The following is a 20,332-nucleotide window of genomic DNA, read 5'->3' as shown; positions in this document are numbered from 1 at the left end:
TCTCTCTCTGAAACCCCATGTAATGTCCCAGGACCAGTATCTCTCTCTGAAACCCCATGTAATGTCCCAGGACCAGTATCTCTCTCTGAAACCCCATGTAATGTCCCAGGACCAGTATCTCTCTCTGAAACCCCATGTAATGTCCCAGGACCAGTATCTCTCTCTGAAACCCCATGTAATGTCCCAGGACCAGTATCTCTCTCTGAGACCCCCATGTAATGTCCCAGGACCAGTATCTCTCTCTGAGACCCCCATGTAATGTCCCAGGACCAGTATCTCTCTCTGAGACCCCCATGTAATGTCCCAGGACCAGTATCTCTCTCTGAGACCCCATGTAATGTCCCAGGACCAGTATCTCTCTCTGAAACCCCATGTAATGTCCCAGGACCAGTATCTCTCTCTCTGAAACCCCATGTAATGTCCCAGGACCAGTATCTCTCTCTCTGAAACCCCATGTAATGTCCCAGGACCAGTATCTCTCTCTCTGAAACCCCATGTAATGTCCCAGGACCAGTATCTCTCTCTCTGAAACCCCATGTAATGTCCCAGGACCAGTATCTCTCTCTCTGAAACCCCATGTAATGTCCCAGGACCAGTATCTCTCTCTCTGAAACCCCATGTAATGTCCCAGGACCAGTATCTCTCTCTGAAACCCCATGTAATGTCCCAGGACCAGTATCTCTCTCTGAAACCCCATGTAATGTCCCAGGACCAGTATCTCTCTGAAACCCCATGTAATGTCCCAGGACCAGTATCTCTCTGAAACCCCATGTAATGTCCCAGGACCAGTATCTCTCTCTGAAACCCCATCTAATGTCCCAGGACCAGTATCTCTCTCTCTGAAACCCCATGTAATGTCCCAGGACCAGTATCTCTCTCTGAAACCCCATGTAATATCCCAGGACCAGTATCTCTGAAACCCCATGTAATGTCCCAGGACCAGTATCTCTCTGAAACCCCATGTAATGTCCCAGGACCAGTATCTCTCTGAAACCCCATGTAATGTCCCAGGACCAGTATCTCTCTCTGAAACCCCATGTAATGTCCCAGGACCAGTATCTCTCTCTCTGAAACCCCATCTAATGTCCCAGGACCAGTATCTCTCTCTCTGAAACCCCATGTAATGTCCCAGGACCAGTATCTCTCTCTGAAACCCCATGTAATGTCCCAGGACCAGTATCTCTCTCTGAAACCCCATGTAATGTCCCAGGACCAGTATCTCTCTCTGAAACCCCATGTAATGTCCCAGGACCAGTATCTCTCTCTGAAACCCCATGTAATGTCCCAGGACCAGTATCTCTCTCTGAAACCCCATGTAATGTCCCAGGACCAGTATCTCTCTCTGAACCCCCATGTAATGTCCCAGGACCAGTATCTCTCTCTGAGACCCCCATGTAATGTCCCAGGACCAGTATCTCTCTCTGAGACCCCCATGTAATGTCCCAGGACCAGTATCTCTCTCTGAGACCCCCATGTAATGTCCCAGGACCAGTATCTCTCTCTGAAACCCCATGTAATGTCCCAGGACCAGTATCTCTCTCTCTGAAACCCCATGTAATGTCCCAGGACCAGTATCTCTCTCTCTGAAACCCCATGTAATGTCCCAGGACCAGTATCTCTCTCTCTGAAACCCCATGTAATGTCCCAGGACCAGTATCTCTCTCTCTGAAACCCCATGTAATGTCCCAGGACCAGTATCTCTCTCTCTGAAACCCCATGTAATGTCCCAGGACCAGTATCTCTCTCTCTGAAACCCCATGTAATGTCCCAGGACCAGTATCTCTCTCTCTGAAACCCCATGTAATGTCCCAGGACCAGTATCTCTCTCTCTGAAACCCCATGTAATGTCCCAGGACCAGTATCTCTCTCTCTGAAACCCCATGTAATGTCCCAGGACCAGTATCTCTCTCTGAAACCCCATCTAATGTCCCAGGACCAGTATCTCTCTCTCTGAAACCCCATGTAATGTCCCAGGACCAGTATCTCTCTCTGAAACCCCATGTTATGTCCCAGGACCAGTATCTCTCTCTGAAACCCCATGTAATGTCCCAGGACCAGTATCTCTCTCTGAAACCCCATGTAATGTCCCAGGACCAGTATCTCTCTGAAACCCCATGTAATGTCCCAGGACCAGTATCTCTCTCTGAAACCCCATGTAATGTCCCAGGACCAGTATCTCTCTCTGAAACCCCATGTAATGTCCCAGGACCAGTATCTCTCTGAAACCTCATGTAATGTCCCAGGACAAGTATCTCTCTCTGAAACCCCATGTAATGTCCCAGGACCAGTATCTCTCTCTGAAACCCCATGTAATGTCCCAGGACCAGTATCTCTCTCTCTGAAACCCCATGTAATGTCCCAGGACCAGTATCTCTCTCTGAAACCCCATGTAATGTCCCAGGACCAGTATCTCTCTCTGAAACCCCATGTAATGTCCCAGGACCAGTATCTCTCTGAAACCCCATGTAATGTCCCAGGACCAGTATCTCTCTGAAACCCCATGTAATGTCCCAGGACCAGTATCTCTCTCTGAAACCCCATGTAATGTCCCAGGACCAGTATCTCTCTCTGAAACCCCATGTAATGTCCCAGGACCAGTATCTCTCTGAAACCTCATGTAATGTCCCAGGACAAGTATCTCTCTCTGAAACCCCATGTAATGTCCCAGGACCAGTATCTCTCTCTGAAACCCCATGTAATGTCCCAGGACCAGTATCTCTCTCTCTGAAACCCCATGTAATGTCCCAGGACCAGTATCTCTCTCTGAAACCCCATGTAATGTCCCAGGACCAGTATCTCTCTCTGAAACCCCATGTAATGTCCCAGGACCAGTATCTCTCTGAAACCCCATGTAATGTCCCAGGACCAGTATCTCTCTGAAACCCCATGTAATGTCCCAGGACCAGTATCTCTCTCTGAAACCCCATCTAATGTCCCAGGACCAGTATCTCTCTCTGAAACCCCATCTAATGTCCCAGGACCAGTATCTCTCTCTCTGAAACCCCATGTAATATCCCAGGACCAGTATCTCTCTCTGAAACCCCATGTAATATCCCAGGACCAGTATCTCTGAAACCCCATGTAATGTCCCAGGACCAGTATCTCTCTGAAACCCCATGTAATGTCCCAGGACCAGTATCTCTCTGAAACCCCATGTAATGTCCCAGGACCAGTATCTCTCTCTGAAACCCCATGTAATGTCCCAGGACCAGTATCTCTCTCTGAAACCCCATGTAATGTCCCAGAACCAGTATCTCTCTCTCTGAAACCCCATCTAATGTCCCAGGACCAGTATCTCTCTCTGAAACCCCATCTAATGTCCCAGGACCAGTATCTCTCTCTGAAACCCCATCTAATGTCCCAGGACCAGTATCTCTCTCTCTGAAACCCCATGTAATGTCCCAGGACCAGTATCTCTCTCTCTCTGAAACCCCATGTAATGTCCCAGGACCAGTATCTCTCTCTCTCTGAAACCCCATGTAATGTCCCAGGACCAGTATCTCTCTCTGAAACCCCATGTAATGTCCCAGGACCAGTATCTCTCTCTGAAACCCCATGTAATGTCCCAGGACCAGTATCTCTCTGAAACCTCATGTAATGTCCCAGGACAAGTATCTCTCTCTGAAACCCCATGTAATGTCCCAGGACCAGTATCTCTCTCTGAAACCCCATCTAATGTCCCAGGACCAGTATCTCTCTCTGAAACCCCATCTAATGTCCCAGGACCAGTATCTCTCTCTCTGAAACCCCATGTAATGTCCCAGGACCAGTATCTCTCTCTGAAACCCCATGTAATATCCCAGGACCAGTATCTCTGAAACCCCATGTAATGTCCCAGGACCAGTATCTCTCTGAAACCCCATGTAATGTCCCAGGACCAGTATCTCTCTCTGAAACCCCATCTAATGTCCCAGGACCAGTATCTCTCTCTGAAACCCCATCTAATGTCCCAGGACCAGTATCTCTCTCTCTGAAACCCCATGTAATGTCCCAGGACCAGTATCTCTCTCTGAAACCCCATGTAATATCCCAGGACCAGTATCTCTGAAACCCCATGTAATGTCCCAGGACCAGTATCTCTCTGAAACCTCATGTAATGTCCCAGGACAAGTATCTCTCTCTGAAACCCCATGTAATGTCCCAGGACCAGTATCTCTCTCTGAAACCCCATGTAATGTCCCAGGACCAGTATCTCTCTCTGAAACCCCATGTAATGTCCCAGGACCAGTATCTCTCTGAAACCCCATGTAATGTCCCAGGACCAGTATCTCTCTGAAACCCCATCTAATATCCCAGGACCAGTATCTCTCTCTGAAACCCCATGTAATGTCCCAGGACCAGTATCTCTCTGAAACCCCATGTAATGTCCCAGGACCAGTATCTCTCTCTGAAACCCCATCTAATGTCCCAGGACCAGTATCTCTCTTTGAAACCCCATCTAATGTCCCAGGACCAGTATCTCTCTCTCTGAAACCCCATGTAATGTCCCAGGACCAGTATCTCTCTCTGAAACCCCATGTAATATCCCAGGACCAGTATCTCTGAAACCCCATGTAATGTCCCAGGACCAGTATCTCTCTGAAACCCCATGTAATGTCCCAGGACCAGTATCTCTCTCTGAAACCCCATCTAATGTCCCAGGACCAGTATCTCTCTCTGAAACCCCATCTAATGTCCCAGGACCAGTATCTCTCTCTCTGAAACCCCATGTAATGTCCCAGGACCAGTATCTCTCTCTGAAACCCCATGTAATATCCCAGGACCAGTATCTCTGAAACCCCATGTAATGTCCCAGGACCAGTATCTCTCTGAAACCTCATGTAATGTCCCAGGACAAGTATCTCTCTCTGAAACCCCATGTAATGTCCCAGGACCAGTATCTCTCTCTGAAACCCCATGTAATGTCCCAGGACCAGTATCTCTCTCTGAAACCCCATGTAATGTCCCAGGACCAGTATCTCTCTGAAACCCCATGTAATGTCCCAGGACCAGTATCTCTCTGAAACCCCATGTAATGTCCCAGGACCAGTATCTCTCTCTGAAACCCCATCTAATATCCCAGGACCAGTATCTCTGAAACCCCATGTAATGTCCCAGGACCAGTATCTCTCTGAAACCCCATGTAATGTCCCAGGACCAGTATCTCTCTCTGAAACCCCATGTAATGTCCCAGGACCAGTATCTCTCTCTGAAACCCCATGTAATGTCCCAGGACCAGTATCTCTCTCTGAAACCCCATGTAATGTCCCAGGACCAGTATCTCTCTGAAACCCCATGTAATGTCCCAGGACCAGTATCTCTCTGAAACCCCATCTAATGTCCCAGGACCAGTATCTCTCTCTGAAACCCCATGTAATGTCCCAGGACCAGTATCTCTCTGAAACCCCATGTAATGTCCCAGGACCAGTATCTCTCTCTGAAACCCCATCTAATGTCCCAGGACCAGTATCTCTCTCTGAAACCCCATCTAATGTCCCAGGACCAGTATCTCTCTCTCTGAAACCCCATGTAATGTCCCAGGACCAGTATCTCTCTCTGAAACCCCATGTAATATCCCAGGACCAGTATCTCTGAAACCCCATGTAATGTCCCAGGACCAGTATCTCTCTGAAACCTCATGTAATGTCCCAGGACAAGTATCTCTCTCTGAAACCCCATGTAATGTCCCAGGACCAGTATCTCTCTCTGAAACCCCATGTAATGTCCCAGGACCAGTATCTCTCTCTGAAACCCCATGTAATGTCCCAGGACCAGTATCTCTCTCTGAAACCCCATGTAATGTCCCAGGACCAGTATCTCTCTGAAACCCCATGTAATGTCCCAGGACCAGTATCTCTCTGAAACCCCATGTAATGTCCCAGGACCAGTATCTCTCTCTGAAACCCCATCTAATATCCCAGGACCAGTATCTCTGAAACCCCATGTAATGTCCCAGGACCAGTATCTCTCTGAAACCCCATGTAATGTCCCAGGACCAGTATCTCTCTCTGAAACCCCATGTAATGTCCCAGGACCAGTATCTCTCTCTGAAACCCCATGTAATGTCCCAGGACCAGTATCTCTCTCTGAAACCCCATGTAATGTCCCAGGACCAGTATCTCTCTCTGAAACCCCATGTAATGTCCCAGGACCAGTATCTCTCTGAAACCCCATGTAATGTCCCAGGACCAGTATCTCTCTGAAACCCCATCTAATATCCCAGGACCAGTATCTCTCTCTGAAACCCCATGTAATGTCCCAGGACCAGTATCTCTCTGAAACCCCATGTAATGTCCCAGGACCAGTATCTCTCTCTGAAACCCCATCTAATGTCCCAGGACCAGTATCTCTCTTTGAAACCCCATCTAATGTCCCAGGACCAGTATCTCTCTCTCTGAAACCCCATGTAATGTCCCAGGACCAGTATCTCTCTCTGAAACCCCATGTAATATCCCAGGACCAGTATCTCTGAAACCCCATGTAATGTCCCAGGACCAGTATCTCTCTGAAACCCCATGTAATGTCCCAGGACCAGTATCTCTCTCTGAAACCCCATCTAATGTCCCAGGACCAGTATCTCTCTCTGAAACCCCATCTAATGTCCCAGGACCAGTATCTCTCTCTCTGAAACCCCATGTAATGTCCCAGGACCAGTATCTCTCTCTGAAACCCCATGTAATATCCCAGGACCAGTATCTCTGAAACCCCATGTAATGTCCCAGGACCAGTATCTCTCTGAAACCTCATGTAATGTCCCAGGACAAGTATCTCTCTCTGAAACCCCATGTAATGTCCCAGGACCAGTATCTCTCTCTGAAACCCCATGTAATGTCCCAGGACCAGTATCTCTCTCTGAAACCCCATGTAATGTCCCAGGACCAGTATCTCTCTCTGAAACCCCATGTAATGTCCCAGGACCAGTATCTCTCTGAAACCCCATGTAATGTCCCAGGACCAGTATCTCTCTGAAACCCCATGTAATGTCCCAGGACCAGTATCTCTCTCTGAAACCCCATCTAATATCCCAGGACCAGTATCTCTGAAACCCCATGTAATGTCCCAGGACCAGTATCTCTCTGAAACCCCATGTAATGTCCCAGGACCAGTATCTCTCTCTGAAACCCCATGTAATGTCCCAGGACCAGTATCTCTCTGAAACCTCATGTAATGTCCCAGGACAAGTATCTCTCTCTGAAACCCCATGTAATGTCCCAGGACCAGTATCTCTCTCTGAAACCCCATGTAATGTCCCAGGACCAGTATCTCTCTCTGAAACCCCATGTAATGTCCCAGGACCAGTATCTCTCTGAAACCCCATGTAATGTCCCAGGACCAGTATCTCTCTCTGAAACCCCATGTAATGTCCCAGGACCAGTATCTCTCTCTGAAACCCCATGTAATGTCCCAGGACCAGTATCTCTCTGAAACCTCATGTAATGTCCCAGGACCAGTATCTCTCTGAAACCTCATGTAATGTCCCAGGACAAGTATCTCTCTCTGAAACCCCATGTAATGTCCCAGGACCAGTATCTCTCTCTGAAACCCCATGTAATGTCCCAGGACCAGTATCTCTCTCTCTGAAACCCCATGTAATGTCCCAGGACCAGTATCTCTCTCTCTGAAACCCCATGTAATGTCCCAGGACCAGTATCTCTCTCTGAAACCCCATGTAATGTCCCAGGACCAGTATCTCTCTCTGAAACCCCATGTAATGTCCCAGGACCAGTATCTCTCTGAAACCCCATGTAATGTCCCAGGACCAGTATCTCTCTCTGAAACCCCATCTAATGTCCCAGGACCAGTATCTCTCTCTGAAACCCCATCTAATGTCCCAGGACCAGTATCTCTCTCTCTGAAACCCCATGTAATGTCCCAGGACCAGTATCTCTCTCTGAAACCCCATGTAATATCCCAGGACCAGTATCTCTGAAACCCCATGTAATGTCCCAGGACCAGTATCTCTCTCTGAAACCCCATGTAATGTCCCAGGACCAGTATCTCTCTCTGAAACCCCATGTAATGTCCCAGGACCAGTATCTCTCTGAAACCCCATGTAATGTCCCAGGACCAGTATCTCTGAAACCCCATTTAATGTCCCAGGACCAGTATCTCTGAAACCCCATGTAATGTCCCAGGACCAGTATCTCTGAAACCCCATGGAATGTCCCAGGACCAGTATCTCTCTCTGAAACCTCAAAAGCATCTTCATTTCTTCAGGTAAGTCACAACAGATACAGTCAAGTCAGAGACATTTTAGGCTTAGCCCCCCCCCCCTCACTGGAATAGACACCCTTCAGATACTAGCCCCCCCTCACCGGAATAGAGGCCCTTCAGGTACTAGCCCCCCCCCCCCTCACAGGAATAGTCACCCTTCAGGTACTAGCCCCCCCTGGAAGAGAGGCTCCCTGCATCTGAAATAGCCCCCTATTCCCTATATGGGGCATTCCTTCTGAACAGAGATCTATGGGCTCCCTAGGGTCATGGTGCCACTTGGGATGCATGTTATGGTTCAACCTCCAACTATATCGCGCAGCCACGCCACCATGCAGCCAGCCACGCCACCAGGCAGCCAGCCACGCCGCCAGGCAGCCAGCCACGCCGCCAGGCAGCCAGCCAGCCAGCCACGCCGCCAGGCAGCCAGCCAGCCACGCCACGCCACGCCGCCAGGCAGCCAGCCAGCCACGCCACGCCGCCAGGCAGCCAGCCAGCCACGCCACGCCGCCATGCAGCCAGCCACGCCGCCATGCAGCCAGCCACGCCACGCCGCCATGCAGCCAGCCACGCCACGCCGCCATGCAGCCAGCCACGCCACGCCGCCATGCAGCCAGCCACGCCGCCATGCAGCCAGCCACGCCGCCATGCAGCCAGCCACGCCGCCAGGCAGCACGCCACGCCGCCAGGCAGCACGCCACGCCACGCCACCATGCAGCCAGCCACGCCACGCCACCATGCAGCCAGCCACACAGCCAGCCACGCCACCAGGCAGCCAGCCACACAGCCAGCCACGCCACCAGGCAGCCAGCCACGCCACCAGGCAGCCACGCCACCATGCAGCCAGCCACGCCACCATGCAGCCAGCCACGCCACCATGCAATCAGCCACCACCGCGCAGCCACGACACGCCGCAGCCACGCCACGCCGCAGCCACGCCACGCCGCAGCCACGCCACGCCGCAGCCACGCCACGGCGCAGCCACGCCACGGCGCAGCCACGCCACCGCGCAGCCACGCCACCGCGCAGCCACGCCACGGCGCAGCCACGCCACGTCGCAGCCACGCCACCGCGCAGCCACGCCACGCCACCGCGCAGCCACGCCACCGCGCAGCCACGCCACCATGCAGCCAGCCATGCCACCACGACCGTGCAGCCAGCCACGCACCACGCAGCCACGCCACACGATCATGCAGCCACGCCACAGCCACACCACTACTGAAAGGCTGGTCGATGTGCAGCCACGCCACGCCACGGCGCAGCCACGCCACGCCGCAGCCACGCCACGCCGCAGCCACGCCACGTCGCAGCCACGCCACGTCGCAGCCACGCCACGTCGCAGCCACGCCACCGCGCAGCCACGCCACCATGCAGCCAGCCATGCCACCACGACCGTGCAGCCAGCCACGCACCACACAGCCACGCCACACGATCATGCAGCCACGCCACAGCCACACCACTACTGAAAGGCTGGTCGATGTGCTGAAAACATTTGCTAAAACACACCAGCAACTTTTTGCACTTGAATGAAAACACAGAGCTGTAGTGCACTATATAGGGAACAGGATGCTGTTTTGGGACGCATCTGCGCTGCCGTTTGTATCAGTGCCAGAGAGAGTCTTACTAGTACCTACGACCCTGGTCTCCTCTCTCAGCCTCAGTGAGATGTCACTTCCTGCCATGCGCTTCATGAGATCTGTATGTGCACTCCATTTCACCAGGGCCCTACAGGGAATAGTGTGTCATTTGGGATGCATCGATAACCAATGCCTTTAAACACCATCATCCCAGCCCACCGCCCCCCTTCATTCAGGTCTAGAAAACCGAAAAAAGACATGCCATATTATGTTTTGTTTTTAAAGAGAAAACACAAATCTAAAAAATAAGGATAAGTTTCTCAGTTCAGTTCATTCAATTGTATTATTATTATTTCAGTTCCACAGCAGCGGTCGGTCTGGGGGTACAAGGAGGGTTTAGGGTCCAGGTACAGGGGAGGGGGGGTAACAGCCAGACAGCACAAGGCCAGGCGGCGGAGGGAGTTGCTATACAGGATGGAACACCAGAGTACAGTCCTCTCCGTCTCTGTCCCGGCCCAGGAACAGGCTCTGATTGGCCAGTTCCTCCAGGTTGTCTAGTTCCTGGTTGTTGGGCTGTGTCCGTCTCAGGTAGTGGTTGACTATCTTATAGTCCAGTCTGCTCTGGTGAGAGATGCTCTCGTAGGGTTTAGGGTCCAGGTCTAAGATGGACACGGAGCACGTGAAACGAGGCTTCGTAGGCTGGATCTCCAGGCTCTGGTCCAACCTACACGCAGGAAACATATCGTAAATCTTTACGAATCTGTAAAGTATTATTTTATTTGTTTTTTTTACTTTAAAAAGTAGACAGACAATAGCAACAAGCACAGTGAAGAGCACATTTGTACACTTTAAAAGCAGGGTTGGACAACCCTAGGTGTAAGGTGTCCTGGTGTGCATGCAGGGTGTTGTTCCAGCCCAGCAGTAAGAGTTCTCACCCGTCGTCTTCCCCACAGGTCGCTATGGCGACCATGATGGAGCAGTCCTTGGCTGTCATGGCAACTCTGTACTGGTGGACCTGATGGGAAGCAGCCATATTATACAACATATTACATAAAACTGCATGTATCATATTATACAACATATTACATAAAACTGCATGTATCATATTATACAACATATTACATAAAACTGCATGTATCATATTATACAACATATTACATAAAACTGCATGTATCATATACGACATTATATTGCGTAATACTGCATGTGTCACATACGACATAATACAGAATCTATCATATTATACGACATGATATTACATTAAACTGCATGTATCATATTATACACATTGACATTTCAATGGAAAAATGTATTATATAAAATTGCATCTAAAATGGGAAAACACACCAACCACAAAAAGCCCCTCATCAATTCAACTGATATTTAAACAGTCGTCTGTAAAGAAGCAAGACGGTTTGCTTCAATACTGTCGGTTTACCAGGTTTGCATCGTTACGTCACATTGGTCAGGAAGAAGAGATCCTCACCTTCCCTACAGCGTATTCGATAGAGCCGTCGTCTTCCGCGGGACAGTTCTGGACCTTCTCCAGGAAGCTGGCATTGTACGGCCCGTCCATCTGAAGCCTGCATCTGGAGGAGAGAGGACGTCAGTCACCGTAGGTCCACTCAGTGACAGTCAGAGGGGGGCGTCAGTCACCGTAGGTCCACTCAGTGACAGTCAGAGGGGGGCGTCAGTCACCGTAGGTCCACTCAGTGACAGTCAGAGGGGGGCGTCAGTCACCGTAGGTCCACTCAGTGACAGTCAGAGGGGGGCGTCAGTCACCGTAGGTCCACTCTGTGACAGTCAGAGAAGCCGTCAGTCACCGTAGGTCCACTCTGTGACAGTCAGAGGGGGGCGTCAGTCACCGTAGGTCCACTCAGTGACAGTCAGAGGGGGGCGTCAGTCACCGTAGGTCCACTCAGTGACAGTCAGAGGGGGGCGTCAGTCACCGTAGGTCCACTCAGTGACAGTCAGAGGGGGGCGTCAGTCACCGTAGGTCCACTCTGTGACAGTCAGAGAAGCCGTCAGTCACCGTAGGTCCACTCTGATATTTGCATTTAAATGAAAGATCCATATATTGGACATGTCAGACCATGATTCCAGTAGAGACTACAAGGAACACCACGATTCCAGTAGAGACTACCAGACCAGACCACGATTCCAGTAGAGACTACCAGACCACGATTCCAGTAGAGACTACCAGACCACGATTCCAGTAGAGACTACCAGACCACGATTCCAGTAGAGACTACCAGACCACGATTCCAGTAGAGACTACCAGACCACGATTCCAGTAGAGACTACCAGACCACGATTCCAGTAGAGACTACCAGACCACGATTCCAGTAGAGACTACCAGACCACGATTCCAGTAGAGACGACCAGACCACGATTCCAGTAGAGACTACCAGACCACGATTCCAGTAGAGACGACCAGCCCAGACCACGATTCCAGTAGAGACGACCAGCCCAGACCACGATTCCAGTAGAGACGACCAGCCCAGACCACGATTCCAGTAGAGACGACCAGCCCAGACCACGATTCCAGTAGAGACTACCAGCCCAGCCCACGATTCCAGTAGAGACTACCAGCCCAGCCCACGATTCCAGTAGAGACTACCAGCCCAGCCCACGATTCCAGTAGAGACTACCAGCCCAGCCCACGATTCCAGTAGAGACTACCAGCCCAGCCCACGATTCCAGTAGAGACTACCAGCCCAGCCCACGATTCCAGTAGAGACTACCAGCCCAGCCCACGATTCCAGTAGAGACTACCAGCCCAGCCCACGATTCCAGTAGAGACTACCAGCCCAGCCCACGATTCCAGTAGAGACTACCAGCCCAGCCCACGATTCCAGTAGAGACTACCAGCCCAGCCCACGATTCCAGTAGAGACTACCAGCCCAGACCACGATTCCAGTAGAGACTACCAGCCCAGCCCACGATTCCAGTAGAGACTACCAGCCCAGCCCACGATTCCAGTAGAGACTACCAGCCCAGCCCACGATTCCAGTAGAGACTACCAGCCCAGCCCACGATTCCAGTAGAGACTACCAGCCCAGCCCACGATTCCAGTAGAGACTACCAGCCCAGCCCACGATTCCAGTAGAGACTACCAGACCAGACCACGATTCCAGTAGAGACTACCAGCCCAGCCCACGATTCCAGTAGAGACTACCAGCCCAGCCCACGATTCCAGTAGAGACTACCAGCCCAGCCCACGATTCCAGTAGAGACTACCAGCCCAGCCCACGATTCCAGTAGAGACTACCAGCCCAGCCCACGATTCCAGTAGAGACTACCAGCCCAGCCCACGATTCCAGTAGAGACTACCAGCCCAGCCCACGATTCCAGTAGAGACTACCAGCCCAGCCCACGATTCCAGTAGAGACTACCAGCCCAGCCCACGATTCCAGTAGAGACTACCAGACCAGACCACGATTCCAGTAGAGACTACCAGACCAGACCACGATTCCAGTAGAGACTACCAGACCAGACCACGATTCCAGTAGAGACTACCAGACCAGACCACGATTCCAGTAGAGACTACCAGACCACGATTCCAGTAGAGACGACCAGACCACGATTCCAGTAGAGACGACCAGACCACGATTCCAGTAGAGACGACCAGACCACGATTCCAGTAGAGACGACCAGACCACGATTCCAGTAGAGACGACCAGACCACGATTCCAGTAGAGACGACCAGACCACGATTCCAGTAGAGACGACCAGACCACGATTCCAGTAGAGACGACCAGACCACGATTCCAGTAGAGACGACCAGACCACGATTCCAGTAGAGACTACCAGCCCACGATTCCAGTAGAGACAACCAGACCACGATTCCAGTAGAGACTACCAGACCACGATTCCAGTAGAGACTACCAGACCACGATTCCAGTAGAGACTACCAGACCACGATTCCAGTAGAGACTACCAGACCAGACCACGATTCCAGTAGAGACTACCAGACCAGACCACGATTCCAGTAGAGACTACCAGACCAGACCACGATTCCAGTAGAGACTACCAGACCAGACCACGATTCCAGTAGAGACTACCAGACCAGACCACGATTCCAGTAGAGACTACCAGACCACGATTCCAGTAGAGACTACCAGACCACGATTCCAGTAGAGACTACCAGACCAGACCACGATTCCAGTAGAGACTACCAGACCAGACCACGATTCCAGTAGAGACTACCAGACCAGACCACGATTCCAGTAGAGACTACCAGACCAGACCACGATTCCAGTAGAGACTACCAGACCACGATTCCAGTACAGACTACCAGACCACGATTCCAGTACAGACTACCAGACCACGATTCCAGTAGAGACTACCAGACCAGACCACGATTCCAGTAGAGACTACCAGACCAGACCACGATTCCAGTAGAGACTACCAGACCGACCACGATTCCAGTAGAGACGACCAGACCACGATTCCAGTAGAGACGACCAGACCACGATTCCAGTAGAGACGACCAGACCACGATTCCAGTAGAGACGACCAGACCACGATTCCAGTAGAGACGACCAGACCACGATTCCAGTAGAGACGACCAGACCACGATTCCAGTAGAGACGACCAGACCACGATTCCAGTAGAGACGACCAGACCACGATTCCAGTAGAGACGACCAGACCACGATTCCAGTAGAGACGACCAGACCACGATTCCAGTAGAGACGACCAGACCACGATTCCAGTAGAGACGACCAGACCACGATTCCAGTAGAGACTACCAGACCACGATTCCAGTAGAGACAACCAGACCACGATTCCAGTAGAGACTACCAGACCACGATTCCAGTAGAGACTACCAGACCAGACCACGATTCCAGTAGAGACTACCAGACCAGACCACGATTCCAGTAGAGACTACCAGACCAGACCACGATTCAGTAGAGACTACCAGACCAGACCACGATTCCAGTAGAGACTACCAGACCAGACCACGATTCCAGTAGAGACTACCAGACCAGACCACGATTCCAGTAGAGACTACCAGACCAGACCACGATTCCAGTAGAGACTACCAGACCAGACCACGATTCCAGTAGAGACTACCAGACCAGACCACGATTCCAGTAGAGACTACCAGACCGACCACGATTCCAGTAGAGACTACCAGACCGACCACGATTCCAGTAGAGACTACCAGACCACGATTCCAGTAGAGACTACCAGACCACGATTCCAGTAGAGACGACCAGACCACGATTCCAGTAGAGACGACCAGACCAGACCACGATTCCAGTAGAGACTACCATCCCAGACCACGATTCCAGTAGAGACTACCAGCCCACGATTCCAGTAGAGACTACCAGACCACGATTCCAGTAGAGACTACCAGACCACGATTCCAGTAGAGACTACCAGACCACGATTCCAGTAGAGACTACCAGACCACGATTCCAGTAGAGACTACCAGACCACGATTCCAGTAGAGACTACCAGACCAGACCACGATTTTAGTAGAGACTACCAGACCACGATTCCAGTAGAGACTACCAGACCACGATTCCAGTAGAGACTACCAGACCAGACCACGATTCCAGTAGAGACGACCAGACCCGACCACGATTCCAGTAGAGACGACCAGACCAGACCACGATTCCAGCAGAGACTACCAGACCACGATTCCAGTAGAGACTACCAGACCAGACCACGATTCCAGTAGAGACGACCAGACCAGACCACGATTCCAGTAGAGACTACCAGACCACGATTCCAGTAGAGACCACCAGACCAGACCACGATTCCAGTAGAGACTACCAGACCACGATTCCAGTAGAGACTACCAGACCAGACCACGATTCCAGTAGAGACTACCAGACCAGACCACGATTCCAGTAGAGACTACCAGACCAGACCACGATTCCAGTAGAGACTACCAGACCAGACCACGATTCCAGTAGAGACTACCAGACCGACCACGATTCCAGTAGAGACGACCAGACCACGATTCCAGTAGAGACTACCAGACCACGATTCCAGTAGAGACGACCAGACCACGATTCCAGTAGAGACGACCAGACCAGACCACGATTCCAGTAGAGACTACCATCCCAGACCACGATTCCAGTAGAGACTACCAGACCAGACCACGATTCCAGTAGAGACTACCAGACCACGATTCCAGTAGAGACGACCAGACCAGACCACGATTCCAGTAGAGACGACCAGACCAGACCACGATTCCAGTAGAGACTACCAGACCACGATTTCAGTAGAGACGACCAGACCAGACCACGATTCCAGTAGAGACGACCAGACCACGATTCCAGTAGAGACGACCAGACCACGATTCCAGTAGAGACGACCAGACCACGATTCCAGTAGAGACGACCAGACCACGATTCCAGTAGAGACGACCAGACCACGATTCCAGTAGAGACGACCAGACCACGATTCCAGTAGAGACGACCAGACCACGATTCCAGTAGAGACGACCAGACCACGATTCCAGTAGAGACGACCAGACCACGATTCCAGTAGAGACGACCAGACCACGATTCCAGTAGAGACGACCAGACCACGATTCCAGTAGAGACGACCAGACCACGATTCCAGTAGAGACTACCAGACCACGATTCCAGTAGAGACAACCAGACCACGATTCCAGTAGAGACTACCAGACCAGACCACGATTCCAGTAGAGACTACCAGACCAGACCACGATTCCAGTAGAGACTACCAGACCAGACCACGATTCCAGTAGAGACTACCAGACCAGACCACGATTCCAGTAGAGACTACCAGACCAGACCACGATTCCAGTAGAGACTACCAGACCAGACCACGATTCCAGTAGAGACTACCAGACCACGATTTTAGTAGAGACTACCAGACCACGATTCCAGTAGAGACTACCAGACCACGATTCCAGTAGAGACTACCAGACCAGACCACGATTCCAGTAGAGACGACCAGACCCGACCACGATTCCAGTAGAGACGACCAGACCAGACCACGATTCCAGCAGAGACTACCAGACCACGATTCCAGTAGAGACTACCAGACCAGACCACGATTCCAGTAGAGACGACCAGACCAGACCACGATTCCAGTAGAGACTACCAGACCACGATTCCAGTAGAGACCACCAGACCAGACCACGATTCCAGTAGAGACTACCAGACCACGATTCCAGTAGAGACTACCAGACCAGACCACGATTCCAGTAGAGACTACCAGACCAGACCACGATTCCAGTAGAGACTACCAGACCAGACCACGATTCCAGTAGAGACTACCAGACCGACCACGATTCCAGTAGAGACGACCAGACCACGATTCCAGTAGAGACTACCAGACCACGATTCCAGTAGAGACGACCAGACCAGACCACGATTCCAGTAGAGACTACCATCCCAGACCACGATTCCAGTAGAGACTACCATCCCAGACCACGATTCCAGTAGAGACTACCATCCCAGACCACGATTCCAGTAGAGACTACCATCCCAGACCACGATTCCAGTAGAGACTACCATCCCAGACCACGATTCCAGTAGAGACTACCAGCCCAGACCACGATTCCAGTAGAGACTACCAGACCACGATTCCAGTAGAGACTACCAGACCACGATTCCAGTAGAGACTACCAGCCCAGACCACGATTCCAGTAGAGACTACCAGCCCAGACCACGATTCCAGTAGAGACTACCAGCCCAGACCACGATTCCAGTAGAGACTACCAGCCCAGACCACGATTCCAGTAGAGACTAACAGCCCAGACCACGATTCCAGTAGAGACTACCAGACCACGATTCCAGTAGAGACGACCAGACCAGACCACGATTCCAGTAGAGACTACCAGACCACGATTCCAGTAGAGACGACCAGACCAGACCACGATTCCAGTAGAGACTACCAGACCACGATTTCAGTAGAGACGACCAGACCAGACCACGATTCCAGTAGAGACGACCAGACCACGATTCCAGTAGAGACGACCAGACCACGATTCCAGTAGAGACGACCAGACCAGACCACAATCCCAGTAGAGACTACCAGACCAGACCACGATTCCAGTAGAGACTACCAGACCACGATTCCAGTAGAGACTACCAGACCACGATTCCAGTAGAGACGACCAGACCACGATTCCAGTAGAGACGACCAGACCACGATTCCAGTAGAGACGACCAGACCACGATTCCAGTAGAGACGACCAGACCACGATTCCAGTAGAGACGACCAGACCACGATTCCAGTAGAGACTACCAGACCACGATTCCAGTAGAGACTACCAGACCAGACCACGATTCCAGTAGAGACTACCAGACCAGACCACGATTCCAGTAGAGACTACCAGACCAGACCACGATTCCAGTAGAGACTACCAGACCAGACCACGATTCCAGTAGAGACTACCAGACCAGACCACGATTCCAGTAGAGACTACCAGACCAGACCACGATTCCAGTAGAGACTACCAGACCAGACCACGATTCCAGTAGAGACTACCAGACCAGACCACGATTCCAGTAGAGACTACCAGACCAGACCACGATTCCAGTAGAGACTACCAGACCGACCACGATTCCAGTAGAGACTACCAGACCGACCACGATTCCAGTAGAGACTACCAGACCGACCACGATTCCAGTAGAGACTACCAGACCAGACCACGATTCCAGTAGAGACTACCAGACCGACCATGATTCCAGTAGAGACTACCAGACCATGATTCCAGTAGAGACTACCAGACCACGATTCCAGTAGAGACGACCAGACCACGATTCCAGTAGAGACGACCAGACCACGATTCCAGTAGAGACTACCAGACCAGACCATGATTCCAGTAGAGACTACCAGGAACACCAATCAGATCATGTGTAAGCCTACATGAGACTGATTTGCAGGGGTAGAGAACACACGTATTCTGATTACTAAAGAAACCCGAATCTGTTAACTTACAAGAAAAAAATACTTCTGAAAAAACTAGCTGATTACTTGGATGACTTCAGAGAGGATGTTGGTAAAATACAGTAATACATTATGACATTGACATTATAATACATTATGACACCTTTGTTCTGAATGACGTGCAATTCAGCATTGAACAAAGGTGCAATGTATCAAATTCAATCATTTCAAATGAGTTTTTGCGTGATATTCACCTCTTCCTCTCCGTTTACACAACAGAGCTTATTTAAAGAATATATTTTTTATTATATATAAATATATAAGGCCATACAGCCCAGCTCCAACTAAGAAAGTAGAACCAGAGTTGAATAAAATAGACTTCAAGGCCATACGGCCCAGCCCTAGCTAAGAACGTACCAGCAGAGCGAGTCAGACCACCAATCAGAGACCAATATGGTGACACACCAAATGGGTCTGAGGGATCCTTATTGTCACCTAAAAGCAACTGAAAGTAATCCGATTACATTACTGAGTTTGTGTTATCCAAAATGGAGGTTTCTGATTACAATTGTATTACCATAACTAGTAACTAACGTATTACATTTAGAAAGTAACCCACACTGGTGATTTGACCGTGTCTTAGTACACGTCAAATTAGTTCATGAATTTACACAGTACATCTAAATACTTCACTGGAGAACAGTACAAAAAACATACAACATTACAGTTACAGTACACTCAATATGGCCGCCGGTCCCCCCATGATAGAACAGTGATTTGAATTGGAAGGTCCCATTCATCTGGTTCAGGTTCTCACCTCTCTTTGGGGAACATCTGTAGATGCTGTTCCACTCGTTTAAAAAGGGGGCTCAAACCCTCAATGTCTAAATTATCCAACATCTGAGTCGACAGGATTTTGTCCAAGACACAATCTTTGGGTAGGCAGTGGTTACCTGAAATAAAAATATTGATTAGACTTAAAAACAATACGCTCAGCGGCCAGTTAATTTATTATTATCTAGTACTGGGTCGAACCCCTTTATGCTTCCAGAACAGCCTGAATTCTTCGAGGCGTGGGAACATTGCTCCATCGGTATCAAGGGACCTAACGTGTGCAAGGAAAACATTCCCCACACCGTCACACCACCGCCACCAGCCTGTACCGGTGACACCAGGCAGGACGGGGCCCATGGAGTCATGCTGTTTACGCCAAATCCTGACTGCCATCAGAATGACGTAACAGGAAGCAGGATTTGTCGGACCAGGCAATGTTTTTTTCCACTTCTTATTTGTCCAGTGTCAGTAATCACCTGCCCACTGGAGCTGCTTCTTCTTGTTTTTATCTGATAGGAACCCGGTGTGGTCGTCTGCTGCAGTAGCCCATCCGTGACGAGAACCGACGAGTTGTTTGTTCTGAGATGCTGTTCTGCACACCACTGTTGTACTGTTCCGTTATTTGCCTGTTTGTGGCCCGTCTGTTAGCTTGTGTGACTCTTACCATTCTCCTTAGACCTCTCTCATTACCAAGCTGTTTTCTCTCCCACAGGACCGGTTCTGACTGGATGTTTTGTTTGTCCCACCATTCTCTGTAAAGCCTAGACACCGTGGAGCGTGAAAAGCCCAGGAGGACGTTTCTGAGGTACTGGAACTGGCACGCCTGGCACCGACGATCCCACCACA

At 50.8% G+C, this 20,332-nt stretch overlaps 2 protein-coding genes across 4 annotated transcripts in view; one reads left to right on the top strand and one right to left on the bottom strand.

Annotated features, from left to right (window-relative positions):
• The first annotated feature begins 8,702 nt into the window (after positions 1-8,702).
• Positions 8,703-9,656, top strand: LOC115207168 (nascent polypeptide-associated complex subunit alpha, muscle-specific form-like). The gene has a single exon (XM_029774151.1). The coding sequence runs from the start codon at positions 8,703-8,705 to the stop codon at positions 9,654-9,656; it is 954 nt and encodes a 317-aa protein (XP_029630011.1).
• Positions 9,657-10,033: 377 nt separating this feature from the next.
• LOC115207217 (inositol-pentakisphosphate 2-kinase) overlaps positions 10,034-20,332 on the bottom strand; it is a 36,527-nt gene continuing 26,228 nt past the window's right edge. For all 3 annotated transcript variants that reach the window (XM_029774193.1, XM_029774191.1, XM_029774192.1), the window contains exons 11-14: positions 19,470-19,605; positions 11,254-11,356; positions 10,703-10,782; positions 10,034-10,491 (exon numbers count right to left, since the gene is read on the bottom strand). In XM_029774193.1, the coding sequence (XP_029630053.1) occupies positions 10,233-10,491; positions 10,703-10,782; positions 11,254-11,356; positions 19,470-19,605 (578 nt within the window). In that variant the 3' untranslated portion in view covers positions 10,034-10,232. The remainder of the gene's footprint in view (positions 10,492-10,702; positions 10,783-11,253; positions 11,357-19,469; positions 19,606-20,332) is intronic.

The sequence above is a fragment of the Salmo trutta genome, chromosome 14 (assembly GCF_901001165.1).
Source record: "Salmo trutta chromosome 14, fSalTru1.1, whole genome shotgun sequence".
In the NCBI taxonomy this organism is placed as follows: domain Eukaryota; kingdom Metazoa; phylum Chordata; class Actinopteri; order Salmoniformes; family Salmonidae; genus Salmo; species Salmo trutta.
Note: the sequence above shows the minus strand (reverse complement) of the source record. Positions and strands in the feature narration are given on the sequence as shown.